This window comes from Elgaria multicarinata, chromosome 3 (assembly GCF_023053635.1).
Source record: "Elgaria multicarinata webbii isolate HBS135686 ecotype San Diego chromosome 3, rElgMul1.1.pri, whole genome shotgun sequence".
NCBI lineage: Eukaryota > Metazoa > Chordata > Lepidosauria > Squamata > Anguidae > Elgaria > Elgaria multicarinata.
Window position 1 is genome coordinate 48935866 of NC_086173.1, and position 18823 is coordinate 48954688.

Here is an 18823-nt window from a genome sequence, read left to right on the forward strand (position 1 = left end):
AATGATTTGGTTATTATTATACTTTTACTGTCATTAGGAATGCCATTTGGATTTTCTGTTTGTGGAATCCAACCTCAATTCCAGTATTTTAAAGCTCATCCTCGGTTTGTGAAGGACTGACTCATGATTCTAAAACTTTTGAGCTTAGCTAGACATTGCTAGGGATTATTTGTCACTGCATTTAGCCATTTCTGCCATTGAAAGGGAACATGTTGCACTTCTAGACATGCCAGGAATTGTTTTCTGAAAATAAATTGGCCCTTCTAGTCTCCACACATCCATGATAGACTGAGCTATACTAATTTTCAGAGAACCTGCCCCATGACAGAAATTGTGAGCGAGCAATATTGGGACAAAACCAGCAGTTTTCACCTCCCATATTAACAAGATTTACCTTCTTTTGGCTGATGTTTAAGGAAGTTAAATTGGCTTTATATCATCATTTACACTGTTAACTGATTTAAGGACCCCAGTTGGGATTGAAAGGCAGGGTCAAAATGTAACAATAAAATTTTGCAGTGTGGTCTATTACAGTGCAGAACTTAATCAACATCAGCTTGTTCTAAAACAAGCCATTACAAGACAACCCCTATATTGATCATATAGGCATCAATATCATATGCCTAAGAATTTGTATTCTAGAGATACTTTTTACGGACTGCTTAAAGAAAAACCTAACATTCCATGGCATAAACACCTTTATTTTGTTTTTATTTTCTACTACCTGGGTTTCTTCTCCTTTACTGTGGGCTCGTGATTGGTCACTCATGGTAGTTTGCAAGTGCTACACGATGTCATCAACCTCTAGGGCCTCTCCTCTGCTTTCTGACCATTATCACATTTTTTTTCTTAATGGGGAAAACACAGTATTTCATTTTCGTGGCACTTTCACTCAGACGAGGTAGGCCTTACAGGACCAGCTCTGACAGCTAAGCAAGTTTGCTTAAAAGCTTTGCTGTATGTTATCATCTGTCTCTAAATAAACAAGCCTTATGGTAAATACGATCTGACGTCTCCTTATGGGTTTGTAACCTACTAGGATTCCCTATCTAGTTTAAGTTTACAGGAGTTTAGAGGAAGCCTGCAACAGAGATTCACAGCCAGGATTGCTTATCTGTAGTAACTAATGTGAGTGTAATTCCGTTTTCCTAACTGAGGTGAACTAAATTGGGGCAGGGGTGGCGGCATGTGCTTATTTGACAGTATGTGTGTGCCTGGTGCATAAGGGTATTTCTGTTCCTTTCATATCGATCATATGTCCCTAAAGTGAGGAAGGGTAAGACTGAACAAGATGCAAGTTGAAACCTGCGAGGGACCCAAGCAGAATATCTGGGAAGTACTTGCTTGGTGTGGAAAGAGTCTGGGATTTAGGATAATCCTCAGTGCTGACTGTTGATTTTGCATGTATGAAAGTTTTTTAAGACATAATGCTGCAACTAAAATGCTATTGAAGATGAAAACTGTAATGGCCTAGAGCTGACAAGTTAAGTTACATTCATACACCTCAAAATCAGCTCAAATTAGCTACTCTCATTGTTAAGTGCAGAATGATCTGGGAGGGTTGTGTGATGTCTCTAAGAGCTCCTTCATGGGTAAGCATGCAGCCCTATCTGAATAAGGGATGCAGGGAGAATATAGCTGAGCAGGAAGGATAAAAGCTCCTGTGACTGATATCGTCCCCATTTCACAAATAACAAGAAACATACAGCAGCCGAGTTATGGGGATCTAATAACAATTATAATTATAATAATGCCAATGCTGACCCTTGCCCTCTCCCACACATATGTGATCAGAAGGAAAACCTTTCCAAAGGAGAAGTATTTACAACTTTACAACAACATGTGAGCATACCTTGGGTCAGCCCTTATAAATAGCATTTACATATTAAAATAAATACTTTCACATTGCCAAAAGAGCACAAGGTTTAAAAAAATATGTTACAAAACAATATCATTAACTTTATATTTCTTATTTCTTTAAAAATTAAGTAATAAAATCATTTAATAAAATAATACAAAAGTAAATTGAATACAAGATAAGTCCATTTCTAGCCTGTGTGCTTGATTTGTACGTTATGTTACATCATGAGATGCTGGTCTCCAGAAAGTCATGTAATCGTATCTTCACTTCTAATTGGACAAATAATCCAGTGCTTTCCCTGCCCGCCCTCACCCCCACCATATGTTGTCAGTCTATGGCATAAAAAGTTCTTGGAAATGGTAAAAAGCATAAAATCCTTTGAGCTCTGGAGAGGATTCTTGATGCTGTCATGTCTATGCACTCCCTGCTGACTGTTAGTGAATTATTGCAGACAGAGGATCTGCTTGGCTAAGACTGTCCCCTGAAATAGAGGTATGGTGTAGACAAGATTCTGTTCATTTTATCCTGACATACTAACTGTGCAAGAATGTGCGTACATGACTTTGCCTGTTTGTCTGTGTAGATGCTTATGTGATGAAAGTGAGCAAGGAGGACAGGAAGTTTGAGAGAGAGGAACTAAAAGGCTCCCTCTCTTAATGCAGTCACACACAGTCCTCCTTAATGGAAAAGCCTCCTAGCTACCACTGCTCAGCATCCCCAGAAGTTTACTGGGCTCCAGACCTTGCTGCTGTGCCATCTTCTGCACGTCAAAACCCATGTGCATGAGAAACTGGATCACATTCATCTCTTGTCCTGTATACTGGTCCCGGATGGTAGGGCATGAAGGGTTACAGTGAGGCCACGGACAACTGTCAATCAAATGGATAGGGCAGCCTTTCAGTGGGGTTTTCCCATTCTTGTTGCTGTCATGGAGGCTACGATCCCAGCAATGCAGAGCACGGGGTAAAGAGATCCCTTTCACTTGGATGTCTGTCCAATGACTACAAAAACAAAACAGATCATTGATATAATTTGGATGCAATATTGCTTCTATTCTTGATTATTAGCCCGTAACCTTTCATGTGAGCCAAATATGACTGGCCAGAACAGCTGCTAACACAGAGCCCACTGAGACCATGAATCTGAGTCACATGCAGATTTGGTGACAGTATGATGTGTCTGCAGTGAAGGTGTCATAACATAATAGTCTGCTGAATGTGAGCAGGAAGGAAAGGGAGACAAAGATCCAGCAAAAAAGGAAAATAGGTGTCAAGGGCCTGGGTATTTCATAGTGCTGCTGTAGACTGTGTATCATTCTTTCCAGAATCAAACCCAGAAATAAAGAGGAACCAGTTTACATAGGCTACTAATGGGCTAAGAAGTTCCACAAGATTGGTGAACAATGACTCATGCTTTGTTTTATTTCTTTATATTATTATATTTATTAGATGCCTTATAAAATGGCTTCTCTAAGCATCGTACAAAGTCAACAGGACCTCTAGCAATATTCTAGGGGCAACGGTGGGCAGAATTCTGGCTTCTGGGGCCTACTTTTTTATTATTATTAGAACCTCACAGTCAGTTGCAAAGTAGCGGCTCAGGGCAGACCTAGTAGGAATACCTAACAGAATTCTACCTAGTAGAATTAAGAAACAAGGTGCCTCTGTAACTATGGCTCAGTCTAACAGTTTGTTTTTAGTATGAGAATTGAGCTTTCAGTCTTTTCACACAAAAATCCACCCCTACCCTAAGCTTTCTCCATTTCAGCAGCCTAATTGGGAAAGGAAACTTTTTGTTGTTGTTGCTGTTGGAACAACTGGGAGTCAGAAATCCTTGTGGGTCTACTGTAAATCATCTAGATATCTACCAAATAGACCACAATCTACCTTCTGCCTACCCCTGGTTCTAGGGAAGCTTCCTAAATGGGTGATGCTCTCCTAGGTACCAAGTCCCATTTATGTACAAAGCAAAAGTGAGAATACATCTCCCCATCTCGGACACTTACTTGCGTGTGATGATCTCATGAGACAAACAAGCTGGAGCAAAGCTGGCTCTGAAGTGGGGAGGGGGGAAGAAGACACAGAATAGGCATGATAAGAAAACATAATTTCTACATTTCCTTCCCTGCAACCCAATGTTTGACTTTTTTTGACTTGGGTATCTCAATGCTTTATGTGCATGTGAAATTAAGACTGGACAGGTTGGGTGCTGCAGAAGTCATGGGGTTCATATCCAAGCTGCTCTAAGCAGTTGGTCATACCAAACAAGGGAAGCACTAGAGGTTTAATTTCTTTCTCTCGTATGATTGTTTGGTCTTAGAGCACCACTCTCAGTATGATAGTGGAGAAGGCTGGAAGGAGCTAAGTAGTAGACCAGAGTAAAGTCCATGGCTGTCGGAGATAAAAATATTGGCTTGAGATTTGCTGCTGAATTCTAAGCAACTTTTTTTTGTCTTTGTGACACAAACAAGATCCCTGATTAAAGGTAGATAGAACTTTAGAGTTTCTCTGACAATACAGCTTATTTTTTAGGAATGTGGAAGATTTTTTTTTTTTAAAAAAAACAGGTTCTTTGAATACATCCATACAGTTGAGACTTCAATGCTTTTAAAAAGATGAGGTAAAACTAACGTCACATCCTTGAGGGTGTTCCTCAGCTCACGGCCCAGGTTCTGGATGTAAAGCCACTGCGCCTCTTGCACTGGCTGGCCAGTCAGATGTACATTATCCACAGTGAGCTGGGCTTCATCAAAGAGCCACTGCACCACAAAAACAGGGCCTGCACAAGAAAAGAATTGGGGACAGATTTTATTATTACTATTATTTTATTTATTTATTTATTTATTACATTTTTATACCGCCCAATAGCCGAAGCTCTCTGGGCGGTTCACAAAAAAAACTATTAGGGCTGCAAGCTTTCGTTGGTTTAATCAGTAAGTTAATGAACTAAAGTTTTGGTTGATCAATTAGCACAGGACAGTTGTAATCAGTGAAGCAGAAAGTTAAGGGCACACCTGTTGGGTTTCCCCCCTGAGTTTATTTTGATTCTAGAGTGTTAATATAATAGGGAATGGAAAAGAAAATATTAAATATATCTTTTTCTGCTATAAATTTGCTACCATTTATTTTTTTAAAAAAATTCTAAGGTATCTCACACTTCTTTCAATATCTTACCCCTCCCTCACACAAACTTCTATTAAGTTTCGGTAAGTTGCAAATTTATTCAGATTTGACAAAACAATTAAGGGAGCAATCCTGTGCCTCCTAAACAGCGTATGAGGGGCCATAGGATTATTCGGAGTTCCCTTTCTGAGGTTGGAGACAGTGTTCTGACTACACTGGCTGGCCTCTGAGGTCAGGAACTTGACTTCTGAGAGGGGGGAAGGGGGCATTTCGGTGGGCAGGCAGGGTGGGAGGATGGGGGGGCTCCTCCCCCTCTGCATTGGATGATCGTAAACCTGCGAGTTCAAGGGATTGTGCCTGAACTGGTTAAAAGGCAAATGATAAATCAACTAAAATCTTTCATTGGATGCTATTGCTAGCCATTGTTATTACTGATAAGAATTTTCTGAAATACATTTCAGATCAGCAAACAGTCAAGAAAAAGCCGTCCTTTGCACGCTTACATCGGAGAGTGGGATAAATTTTATAACCAAAGAAACAATTCCATTCTTCTCCCTCTTTAAACTGCATTTTGCAGCGTTCAGGAACAAGTCCATTCCAATACCTGAAAGATGAAATTATGACAAGAGTTAATTAAAAACGCTCCTTCTGCTGGAAAATATTTAATGCTGATACACAGGACAACTGGGGTTGAGATTTTATGAACAGCAGAGGGCAGCAAAGTTGCAAACTGAAAAGCTGTGTATTTTAGCAAGAAGTAAATTCTGATTATGCATCTCTCATACCAGCCAGATTAGGATATTATGGTACCTGGCATGTACCCTTTGCCTGACCACATTTCATGAATATTACTTCTTTTCCAAGTAGAACTTCATCAGCTAAAAGCAGCAGTCACCTTATCATTAGAAAGAGAAAGGAAGACTGGGTATCTCAGGCCCAGTCTCAGACTTTCTGGAAAAGGAGACCTTAGAATACTTCAGTACCTAATTCCTCGCCTGATGGCTTCTGTGGGGGCGCAGGTTATGGTATCAATGCAGTCTGTTCTACGATATTGTTTATTATCCAAGAACCAGCCAGAGTCTGCAAGGCCACGGACCTGAATCCCAGGATATCCCATTTCTTCCAGCTGCTCAGCCACTCGATCCACATTCAGGAGCACCCCTGTTCCACCAGCACTGCAATGACAACATCAGTCATTCACTGAGATAGACAGCACTATTCAATATCATTTACAGTAGGACCATGATTCTCCAAATATCTGTCATCCAAATCTGAGAGTCTGAATCCACAGGGCGTTCTCACTGATGTTAGTTTCGTCTTTTGTTAATTTTGACATTTTGATCAAATGTCTCATTTATCACATATTGCCTATTGAAGGTATTTCAGATAAATGGAATTGCACAGAAGGCTATCAGCATTTCATTTATTTTAAAACATTTACATAACAATTAATTTTTTAAAAAAAATCCCAAAGTGGTTCATAGAATAAAATCATTACAAAATTTGATAAATCCAATCAATAAACAAATACTTACTATTTTATTGTTTAAGTAATTGATGTGTTACATAATAGGAATAGGGTGACTATATGGAAAGGAGGGCAGGGCTCCTGTATCTTCAACAATTGTACAGAAAAGGGAATTTCATCAGGTGTCATTTATGTGCATGCAGCACCTGGTGAAATTCCCGCTTCATCACAAAAGTTAAAGCTTGACCAGATACAAAAGATGGCAGGGCTCCGGCAGCTTTAAATGTTGTGATGAAGAGGGAAGTTCACCAGGTGCTCCCTATTCAAGAATTTTGGAGTGGTGGACAAATAGAATAAAAGAATAAAAACAGTATAAAAAAAAATTAAAAATACATTTTTAAAATCCCCTTTTTCCATCAAGAAGGGTGACTGTGGGATAAACATGATTTCTACAACCTCAGCCACCAAATCTACAATCTCTCTGTCCCCTCTAGACACACACACACACTTTCTAGACATGTACCTGCTTCCTGCGAGCAGCAGCACTTTGGCATTCCCAAGGCCTTTTCCTATCAACTCCTTTACAACCTCTTGTATGATGAGGGCACCCATGAAAACAAACTCATCTGGTAGGAGAGGGATTGGGGAGAAAAGAAAAGAGTTCATCATAAGCAAAACTGTTTGGCTAAAAAGTTTTCCCATTCCTCTCTGCTGAAGGCTTGGTGTCTATATACACTGAAGGAACAAACTACATCTTTATATGGTAAGTTACAAATGGAAGAATTCTGTGGGAAATAAAAAATGAGCCTGGGAGACTTGTTATGCACCTGGCAGTGTGCCTTGGATCTAATATCTTTCATGACCTGATGCCCCAGTCTTAAAATCACACTGTGGTTGGCTTTGCACATTTTATAGTATAAGATAGGAACCTTACATTTCCCATCTCTGAAATACTACCACCTCTAGTTGAATACGGACTTGCGGTTCAACAACATCTCACAATATAACAAGTTAAGATTTGTTTAATCTGTTGCTTGTGCTAGGAAGAAGTATAATAGAAGAACATTCCTTTAGTATGCAAGCCTCCTTTTCATGGCAGGTGGCAAATGAAGATGGGAAAGGATCCCTTAAGTTCCAGCACGGAGGACGTCCTTGGTCCTGGATAATATATTGCTGCCTTGATGCTTTTACAACACTATCTCCAAATAAAGAGCAAAAATTCTAGGAAATAGCCACATCTCACATACCATTTAAGAAAAGTGCCTTGTTCTAGGCCAGCAACCCAGTGACTTTCTTGAAAAGAACTGCTAACATCTGGTGAACCACCTTTAACCTGATCTCTCTATTTAGGCAAATATAATTAGCCGCGTTTCTATGGAGTTTCAGACACTAAGCACACAATCCTATGCATGTTTAGACAGAACAAAAAGGAGGGGATGGATAAACTGTTCTTCCCATGATTTCCATTCTGCTGGCAGGTGGTCAAGCTTGGATACAACCCATGGCCACCTTAAAAAACACAGTTAATGCCTGACACAGTGTTTTAGTTCCCTATGAATGCCTGATACAGTGTTTTAGTCCCCTATGATTGTATCTATATATTAGCCCATTAGGGTTCCTAATTGTTACCTTCAAAAAGAGAAGGCTTCTGCATAAGGTGTTTTTTTTGGGGGAGGGGGACAGCTACAGCTTCTGTCAGCCTTGCAGCAGTGTGACAGAGGAGTTATATGTCTCAAGTTCTGTTTTTGACAAAATATGAACACTCAATATGCTACAAAAATATCAAATTTAGGACGCAATCCTATCTGTAGAAAAGTCAGGCCATGTCCCCTTAATGCATAATGTCTGTCTGGCAGCAAGAGCCTGTCAGAAGCACTCACTTTTCTCAGTTTTGGCAGAGGCTCCGCTCCAGACATCGCTTGAGCAATATGGGATGAAACTGCAGGAGACAAGAAGTTATGTGAGCACCATATTCCTTAGTCATGCAGGGAGCGGGGAGACAGGCAACAGAAACCCTAAGGGAGATGGAACGAGACCAATTTCATGCCCACTCAGATCTAATGGTGCCACCCATATACTCGCTCAAAGAGCTCACTCAAGTAGCATTCAGTTTAGATTAATGGCCTGTATTCGTTACATTTAATACATAAACATCATCATTACTCCTCTCTTTAAGATGCACTTCACATTTTATACAACAAACCAGATCTGTCAGTGCGTAAAATGTGAAGTGGTGATGTATATCCCAACACACTTTGACACTGGAGAGTTGTGATTGGCCACAGATTGGTTCATGTCCATTACTTCTTTGGAGATGCACATGAGTCTTTCACACACAATGGGCCTGTTCAGACAACACACTAAGCCATGGTTAGGCCACTAGCCCTTTTGCAGCAAATGGTTAGTGAGCGTGTTTAAACTGTGGTTATGTAGCCACCATGGTTAGGAAAGGTTCACGTGGCACCCTTAGTCATGGTTCACTCAACACATTGTCTCAGGTCATACAACACTTTTCTCAACAGTGGTGTAACAATTCCACTGTGGAGTTGTTACACCACCGTTGAGAAAAGTGTTGTCTGGAGGGAAAATTCTACCCCACATTGGAGTTTTTCTTTGAAAAACACTCCACCCTGAATCTCCACATTGTGCAGAGGAGAGATCCCGCACAACCGTTGTGTTGTGTGGAAGGCTCTGTGAAGTTTCCTGTTGAGTTGAGTGGAGTTTCCTAGTGGCCACAGAGTTCCCTGGCAAGAGTGGCAAAAGGAAGGAGTGCTGCTCTATGAGAGTTGCTGGGATTGTTTTTTGGTTTTTTGCAGCAATGGCTTATGGGATTCCATTGGGAGGACTGGGGCAGGACAGAGGGTGGAGGAACTGTCAATCAAACACTGCGTTGACTTTTATTCTACTCCACAGAAGGCCACACCCACACAACGGTGGAGTTAGAACATGCTGTGTGGTGAGTACCCCCTACAAACTCCACCATTGAGTGGAGTTTTCCCACTGAGTAGAGAACAGTGTTATATGAACTGAGCCACTAAGTCACAATGTTTAGCTCAAAATGCTTAACCACCGTGTTGTCTGAAAAAGGGTCTCTCCGTCCTTCACACCACTGTAATGGCAATCACATAAAGTTCCCATGGCAGTCCTAAATCCTAGTGTATCCATCTCCCACAAGCAAATATTATTTGTCTGTGTGGATGGAAAAGCTTTCTCTGGTCTCCATGTTTTCACCTCTAGTTTCTGTCCCTGTAAATAATACAATTAAAGCTGTCAGTTATCATGTCCTCACTATTTCCACATTTTATAATCAGAAGGGGCAGTTATGATCCTTTGATATAAGCTTCCTGGCTTATAAAAGCGGCTGAGGGGTGGGGTGTACTGGCTGAGTGAATAAGGCTGGTGTTGAATACTTCTTCACAACAAGGTATAATTCCATCATACCTAAAAGAGGTGTGGTGAGACCTTAATTAAAAAAAAAAGAAAAGGAAGAAAGAACACCTGCCTGAGCTCCACCATTTTGGAAAATTTCTGGCCAAACTCCAACATTCCATTCTTGTACAGGGTGTTGGAGCATGTGGTGGCAAGACCATTTCAAGTGTTTCTGGATGAGTCTGATTATATCAAATACACCAATCTGGCTTCAGAAGGCCTGGTTATAGGACAGACACTGCTTTGGTCACTTTCATGGATGATCTACACCAGGAAGCAGATAGGAAGGGAAGTGTGTCCCTATTGGTTCTGCTGACCATGGTATCCTTCTGGACTACCTGGCAGGCTGGGAGTCAGATGCTCTGTTTCACAGTGGTTCCAATCCTTCCTAGAGGGGTGATTTCAGGTGGTGGTGCTGGGGATTCCTGGTTGATGGTATGGCCACTGGCATACAGTGTCCTATAGTGTCCTTCAGGGTTCCATTTTGTCCTACATCCTATTTAACATATACATGGAACCATGGGAGAGGACTTCCACAGTTTGGGAGTTTAGTACCTGCCAGTATGGTGACGTACTATCCTATCTCTCTTTTCCATCTAAATCCAAGGAAGCTGTTCAAGTTTAGTGTCTGATGTCAGTAATAGACTGGATAAGAGAGAACAAACTGAGGGATAATCCAGGCAAAACAGAGGTGCTCCTGGTAGGTTGAAAGTCATATCAGGGAATGTGACCTCTTGGATGGGGTTTCACTCCCCTTGGAGACTCAGGTTCATAACTTGGATGTACTCCTGGATTCAGTCCTGAACCTGGATGCCCAGGTTTCGGCGATGGCCAAACCGCCTAGTGCAATAACTGCACCCATGCCTGGTACCCCAATTGTGCCCATTCTTGGAGATGTCACATCTGGCCATGGTATCATATGCCATAAATGCATCCCATTTTGGCTACTGAAATGTACTCTAGGTGGGCTGCCTTTAAAAAGTGTCCACAAACTTCAGCTGGTCCAAAATGCTGCAGACAAATTATTGACCAGAGCCAGTTATATGAGCACGTGACTCCCTTGTTACATAATCCATGCCGATTATGACCTATAAAAAGCTGTATACAATGCTGGACCTGGCTACTTGAGAGACAGCATTCTCCCATATGAGCCTGACTGGGTTTTAAAATCCTCAGGAGAGGCCCTGCTCTATGTCTGGCCACCATCGGAGGCACATTAGGTGGGGACACAGGAAAGATCCTTCTCAGTGGCCAGTCCCAGGCCCTGGAGCTTCCTGCCAAAGGAGACCAGGCTACCTTAACTTCTGTTGCCCTTCTGTTGGCAGGCAAAATACAGGCCTTTGGATTTGGCAGTACCTCTGTCATGGGTTTTCCCCTCCCCTGCCCCCAAAGGATTGCTCTGCAAGTTCTGCATTAACCTACTAACAATCAGATTCAGTTTCTTCTGAGACACTATTTTTTTTTATTAAACAAACTTCTGAGACACTATTGTGAGAAAGCTAGTGGGAAAAACCCTATCAGATTTCCCCCTTTAGTATTAAGCATATTGCCGTCATCTGCAATTTGCCAGCCATGCTCTTATTATAGTTACTTGTTACAAGGACCACTCCTGTGTAAGCTCAATTCCCATTTCCCTTCTGGTTCCTGTCCTTGTATCTTGTTTACTTCCCCATAGCTTTGTTCTTCCCAACTCCCATAGCCATTTCCCCTACTTACACCATGTTTGCATTCCACCAGTGTGGATTTTCTTCTGGTTGTGATGACAGAATGCCAGTCCCTGTAGATAAAGAAGAATAAAAACAACAACTAAGAAACAGAAAAACTTCCTTCAAATAGTAAAGTGTGGAGAACATTCAACATGAACATATTGATGAAAGATGCTAAAAAAGAAACATTCTATGCCTATATTTGCAAGAACGGGACCTTTTGGTCCACGTCTTATGAATATGGTTCTGAGCACCTGAAAGAATACAGCAAGTACAGTAAAAAATTTGCTTATGAATTCATGCTGGAGGCATTAAAAGTAAATTGGGGTCAAGTGATGTAAATTATGCATTTTCTAAAATGGGATAAGAAAACTATGCTCTAATACTTCGAAACACAGATTTGTTTGGGCAGATAAGAGATCCATGTACATACACCAGTGGCATTTGAAAGATAACTTATTGCCATTGGTCAAGAGAAAACAGTATTATACAACACAATCCCATACATGCCTACTCAGAAGTAATTTAAATAGAGTCCAATGAGGCTTATTCCCAGGTGAGTATAGGAGCACAGCCTCAAAAAGCGGTAGAATATTAGACGACTGAGGGAAATAAAGGAAATCTAAAACAAGAACATTCTGAGATCTGAGGTCCAAGTTGCTTCTTAAATTAGGCAATAAGGCATGAAGCACGGGCATGAGGCGATAAGTGTTAGCCAGCTACCCAAACCTGATAATAGCCCAACAGCAGATCTCTGTGCTTTTGAACTAGCGCTTACTCTTGTTGTGGTGTAAAGATGGTACTCTACCACTGTGGCTCAGCGGTAGAGTACCTGCTTTGCATGCAGAAGGTCCCAAGTTCAATCCTCAGAATCTCCAGGAAGGGCTGGAAAAACTCCTGGTTGTAACCCTGAAGAGTCATTGCCATGCCAACAGACTGGGCAAGGTAGAACAATGGTCAGGCTCAGAATAAGGCAGCTTCCTAGGTCCCTGATGCTAAGCAAATACATTCAGGGAACCCTTCAGCCCTCTTGGGAATCTGCCCAGAAAGCAGTGTCACCACCAGCCTCCCAGAATAACATCCTATGTTTCTGGAGCCATACAGATTGGTGGTATCCAAAACAGGCCTCTGGTAGAATTTGCTAAATACCCCCCAAAACTTCTTTTCTTTATACTTCATTGCAATTCCTACCATCAACTGATGGAGGAGAAGATACTATCAAAGCTGCTAACTTTCCTTAAAGCACGAACACAGAAATAACAACAACTTTAATTTACATTCTGCTTTTCCACCCAAAACAAGAACAGCAATACAATAACAAGAATACAGATCAACGTATCAAGCAGTCCATGCACTATTTATTTCAAAACACAGTAAAGCAATTCAGACAAATTATTTATTTCTAACAGGGCCATCCAAAGTGGGATTGCAGAGGGAGCTAAGCATTCGATCTAATGCCTCGTTCAAAGCCCTTCCAGCTCACACTGGTCAGAACAGAAAGGGGTTGTTAGTTTTCCTCTTTTCCCTGGCAGTGTGGGTTTAAATTATTTCCCTCCTGCCCCACCCCAAGAATGTCCTATTTTGGGGACTTCTGTTGACTACTGCCCGCAGGAACACTGCTGGTGGGAAGGCTATGCACATGGAATTCTCTATGGGCATAACAGGAGCTTTCACAGTGGCAAAAACCCTGCTCCCCAGTGGTGGGACACCACTGCCTAATCCTAACCCGCTTCAGCAAGCTAGATATCTGGGGATAAGGATTGCTCTGAAAAACACTAACAGTATAATTTTTTTTCAAAATTATTACAACAGCCCTCATCATAGCAGGCCTGGGTAGAACCCTGGTTGGAGGGTCTAAGAACTGCATACCTTAGGGCAGCAGTGTACAAACATTTTGTCCCCAAAGGCTGCATGCAATGCTAGTAGCAGCGCCGGAACAGTAGTCTTTTCCCCACAGCCCAGGCAATCAGTTGGGCTGTGTGGAAAATTGGGTGGGGCTCCCTCGGGTTCTTTGGGCCGCACAGAGAGCAGCCAAGGGCCACATGTGGATTGTGCATCCCTAGTTTAGGGACTACCTTCTCCCATAGGTAAGTCTTGTAACCTTAGATCTTCACAGGATACTCTGTTCCATATCACACAGGCAAGGAGTGAAAGGCCCCAGGGCTGTGCTTTCTCTGTAGCGGCAACCACATTGCAAAATCCTCCCATAGTCAAAGTGCATCAGGGGCCCTCTGTTGAATTTTAAATGACTGCATGCATTATTTTAACACTGATGTATTTTATATGTCTGTTACTGTTGAGTTAACGGAACAGTAGTATTGTATTACTTCCAAAGAAATAATACAATACTAGATACGTCATTATTTCTCTAACTGTATATTTATGCAGAAAGTAGAACCAATATACAGTATAATTAATAGTGTAAGTCCCTGGCTGACAGGAGTAAAGACTTTACCGGTTCTAGTAATGGGCCACTCCTTGGAACTCATAAGTCTTCTCATTGTTTCATACCGAGTGTTGCAGTTCTCTCTATTGAAGCAGTACCAGCCCCCTGTTTCAGAAAGAACAGAAACAAGAACAAGATAATGTCAATTTTCCCTATATCACATCCTATGGCGTCTTTTTAAGCTCTAATTTTAAGAAGAGATGCATAATGGAATTAAATCATAAATCTTAACACGTTTTACAATATTTCTAATATTATTACTCACCACGATTTTACAGATCAAGGTACATATAACACCTTCAAGTATCCTATATAATGTGGTAATGGGATCTAATCTGATTCAGACCTTAAGGCGTCAGTATTATGTATAACTCCCTAGAAGTAATCCCAGCTGAACACAGTGGGGCTTCTGAGCAAACATACATAGGATCTCATTGCACAATACTATCTCTGAATGTAGTAAGCTTAAAAACACAGTATTTGCTTTAAAATAAATGTAACTAATAGCTTAATGCTGGTCTCTAAAACACGTTGACATTTCTACCAAGACATAATCTGCACTGAACTGCTCCGTTGCAAAGCTTGCTAACTTCTACAAGATATTCGCCAACGACCCTGTTCAGACAACACACTAAGCCATGGTGGTTAAACATTTTGAGCTAAACGTTATGGCTTATCATGTCATGTGAACCATGATTTAGTGTGTTGTGTGAACCATTCCTAACCATGGTGGCTACATAACCACAGTTTAAACATGCTCACTAATCAATTGCTGCAAAAGGGTTAGTGGCTGAACCATGGCTCAGCGTGTTGTCTAAACAGGCCCAATGTCTAATTTTCCAAAGAATTAATTGGAAGCCTTCAGGTTTTACATCTATTCAAACTTATACCCTGATCCTGCCACTCTGGAAGTGATCTAGGTGAAGTAAGGTTGCTTTCTTCTTTTTTAGCACAGTAGTCAGCTGCATGCCTCATTATGTGCCACTGGAGTGCCAACAAAGAAGGGCTTGTTTTGCACATGTCAGAATAACACACACATTCCTCTGGATTGTGGCCATTATTTGTAACTAAGCCCCATTGAATTCAACAGAAATTATTTCCTCATCACATCCCTGATTCTGCTCTATTCATGTACAACAGCTAGTGGGCCTGGATCGAGTTTCACTAGACTACAGAGGCTGAAGGCAAGAGCGGTAAAAAAATACTAGCCACTCTATATGCCAGTCCTACAGCACCACAAAGGTGTCTGGGATTAAGGAAGGAGCAGGTGAAGGAGAGACACAAACAACCCAGAGACTGAGAAAACAAACCACAGTTTGTTCAATCGTCTGCCAGACAAACCCTGGGTCGGGCAACAAACCATGAGTTAAATAAACCATGGTTTACTATGATGTGTGAACCAGGCCATTGCCTGTCTCTCCACATGAATCTCTCTTGCTGGTCAGGGCATATGTATTTAGGATTGGGATAACTAACCCAAAGAACACTACATTTGTACAGAATGCAGAGTTTCTGAGGAAATTCTTGAAACTTTAGTTGAGATGCTTAACATGTTCAAAACCATGTAACGTATTAGATTATTTAAGTAATAAGTGTTGATAAATAATTATGATAATTTCTAAGCCACAGGTTTATTATGGTCACACTGCTCAGTGGTAGAGCACATGCTTTACATGCAGAAGGTCCCAGGTTCACTTCCTGATCTCCAGATAGGGCTAGGAAATAATACTACCTAAAGCCCTAGAGAGCTGCTATCCATCAGTGTCAACAATACTGGGCTAGACAGACCAGTGGTCTGATTCAATATAAGCCAGCTTCCTATGTTCCTAAAATAATTTTGTGGCTACAGTCCTAAGTGCTTTTTCTTTAAGCAATGTCCAATTGAAATCCATGGGACTTATTTCCAACCAAATGACTTTAGGACCAGGATAGAAGAGTCTATCAACTGCTGACATGTTATGTACAGAAGGAAGAAAACAGCACATGTATGAAAGCCATAGTCTGTTAAGAGATTTACTGCATGTATACAATGAAACCTAGGAAATACAAGGCTGAGACCAAGCAAACCAGAGCACAAAATAGATTGACTATACAATCCTATACACCAGCCTTCCCCAACCTAATGACCTGTTAGTCTACAATTCCCATCATTACTAGTGAGCTTGGGGAAAGCACATCTGTGAGTAAGTCTCATTGAACTCAATGGAGCTCAATGGAGCTTACTTCTGTGCAGACACACCTAGGATTGCCCTGTAGGTAGCTTTGATTAGTTCGGTGAGTAATTAGGTGCCAGTAAAACTGCAGGTGGTAGGGGCATATGACATAATGAAAGGAGGGAGACATTAGTTACAGAGAAGGCAGTCACCACATGCACACACTCCCCTCAAAGCCTTTGAAGAAAACAGCTGGGAAGCTCGTCCGCCATCTCTTGAGATATATATATATATATATATATATATATATTACAAAAAAGCTTGAAATGATTGAACTTTGCTTAAATACATTGAAATAAAATTAAAGAAAACTCAAACTCACCTTCCAGAAATAGCAGCCACCTTCTACTGCCTTTCGATTCTTTGAGGTAGTAGCTAAAACAAAAACAAATAGAAGGCAGCGTGAACTTAATTAGGGAGACTGGCTCACTCAACCACAAGCTCTTTGATACACCAACTCATTATAATATCAAGAGGGTTACATAAAATACTTGGGTAAAGAACAAGAGAAAGAAACAGGATGGCTGTCAAAAGAGCTCCAAACAGAGTCTGATCAAAGGGCCTTCTCAGGGACCCTGAGCCAGGCTGAACTGGCTTTCATCTTGCTCCAAACTAAATGCATTAAACAAATTCCTAGCATTCCTAAGTATTTCCAGGCAGGAAAGAGTTATTCCACCTGTTACTGGCTGTGTTCTTAGTAACAACCACATGGTGGAAGCAGAAAGCTCGAACACTAGGAAGAATTGTTTCAGCACTTTTGAAGTACTTAGAGCAAGAAGAGAAAGAGAGAGAGGAGCAAATGGTATTAATAGTAAACAGTCCTGCACTCTTTCTCAAGCAACTCTCTTCAGCAAAAATGTTGCTTTATAAAGAAAGGGAAGAGATTATCCATATTTCTTCAGGACATATACAGAGAGTCTATAGAATTTCTTGGAGAATTCACAAAACTCTGATTTAGAAACGAGCCCACATTAGTGAGGTTGTGTCAACTGAACTAAAATCTTAACAAACAGGGACCCTGTAGAGCTTTAATGACTGTTCTACATATTTCCAAGGAACTGGACTGCTCTGAGATAAAAGTTATGTCCACTATGTTCTGCAAAGTCCTGATTTTTCTGGAACTAGAGGACCGTCTTCTGAATAAGGGGCAGCTATCAATGTAAGTCTGTAAAAATCTAGGGAACATAAGGAATTCTAGCATTATGGGATGGAGCACAATAAGAACCAAGTTCAGTTACAATCAGTACCGCTTGCGCGTCTATCCACCCCTTCTCTAAGAGCCTTTTTGCTCTGAGGTTTATGAATCAGTTTACCTCCATCTACTTCCAGTGATTGCTTTTAATGCTCTGTACTTGAGAAAGGAAGAAAAAACCTGCTGATAAACTGGAGGGCACAGAACCACACACCGATGGAAACGGTAATGAGGGAAGGCAAATAAAAGAGAGGAAACACAGAAGGGAAGAAAACAGAGGATGAAGATTTTCATAACCTTCCTTCTATTAGGCTCAGGAACCAGGACGTTGGGCCATTGGGTGCCTGAGATGCATTAAAGCCAGGGATGAAGCGAGGGATTCTAGAAGGTGGGGAAGACCGCTTGGAGTCTACACTCACCCAGCAGGGCTGCCATCGTTGCAGGTGACCGAATTGTTCAGCAGCAAGTGGAGCCTCAGCTCCTGGTGCAGGTTCTGAGCTGAGCAAGGGTAGAGCGACTGAGCCAGGCTCTTGATCTGAGCCATGAAACTGTCCATGTTCCCCTCCACAGCTGTAAAGTCCAATGGGAAGCTCTCCACTGGCTGCCCAGCCGCCTCACTTCGCTCTCGGGCCGCCGCCACCGGGGGTTGCTGCTGCTGCTGCTGTTGCTGCTGCTGCTGCTGCTGTCCACGCCGCCTCCAGCTCTTCCTACCCTCCCCGCCGGGGCCCCAGTGCAGCAGCCCCAAGAGCAGCAGCATTTGCACGGTCCCTCTGCCCATCGCGACGCGGAGCCACCTGCTGGGAAGGAGGAGGAAGAGGAGGAGGAGGAGAGGGAGCCCGTGAGCGCAGCTGGCTGGTTTGCTGGAGGGCGGGCAGGGGATCAATTGCCTCGCCTTGGGCCGCGGGGTGCGCGCTCTGCCCCTGGTGGCGATCGGGGCTTCGCGGGCTGGGGGGCTCTGGCCTGTGCCTGCTCTGTGCCGTGCCTTGCCAAGGGTCTGGCGGCTCTGGCCCCGTCGCGCTCGCTCCAATGAACTGCGAGCAAAGCAGCGCCTGGGCGTAGTTAGCAGGAGCCGGTGCTTGGTGCCCGCGCTGTCCGGGGTCTGTGGCGAGGCTCGAGGGCGCTCGGCTTTTCTTGGCGCACGGACTCGCCGCCTCGTCCCAAACCACAAACATGACAAGAGGGGCACGGAGTGCACGGGGAGCCCGCCGGGGGCGCCGCCAGCCCGGGCGCCGCGTGGGGCGGCAGCAGCCAGCCGGCCAGCCCCCGCCCTGCCCTCCTCCGCCTCCACCCCACCCCATGCACGAGGAGGGAAAGAAGGGGAGGGGGAGGCTTTACTTTCATTTCCCAGCCGACAGACGTCGCTCTGCCTGACGGCCGTCTTCCTTC

General features: G+C 42.6%; 1 protein-coding gene across 2 annotated transcripts; it reads right to left on the bottom strand.

Annotated features, from left to right (window-relative positions):
- Positions 1–1713: 1713 nt before the first annotated feature.
- NOTUM (notum, palmitoleoyl-protein carboxylesterase) lies at positions 1714–18823 on the bottom strand. 2 transcript variants are annotated; one of them, XM_063123212.1, is made up of 12 exons: positions 18773–18823; positions 17857–18234; positions 16568–16620; positions 14042–14137; positions 11597–11657; positions 8332–8390; positions 6975–7077; positions 5967–6158; positions 5487–5587; positions 4492–4639; positions 3867–3914; positions 1714–2862 (listed from the first exon to the last, which is right to left on the bottom strand). In XM_063123212.1, exons 2-12 carry the CDS (start codon positions 18213–18215, stop codon positions 2556–2558), a joined length of 1527 nt encoding a protein of 508 aa, XP_062979282.1. In that variant the 5' UTR covers positions 18216–18234; positions 18773–18823; the 3' UTR covers positions 1714–2555. The 2 variants fall into 2 exon arrangements, with proteins under 2 accessions (XP_062979282.1, XP_062979283.1); XM_063123213.1 differs by having other exon boundaries at positions 17857–18231; positions 18773–18822.

Excerpts from the sequence above, each read along its gene's own strand:
- NOTUM (XM_063123212.1), bottom strand. The coding sequence starts at position 18,215 with ATGGGCAGAGGGACCGTGCAAATGCTGCTGCTCTTGGGGCTGCTGCAC. Across the intron at positions 3,915-4,491 it reads AACACCCTCAAGGATGTGAC|AGCCAGCTTTGCTCCAGCTT; the intron begins GTTAGTTTTACC and ends TCCCCACTTCAG. Across the intron at positions 2,863-3,866 it reads CATGAGATCATCACACGCAA|TCATTGGACAGACATCCAAG; the intron begins GTAAGTGTCCGA and ends TTGTTTTTGTAG.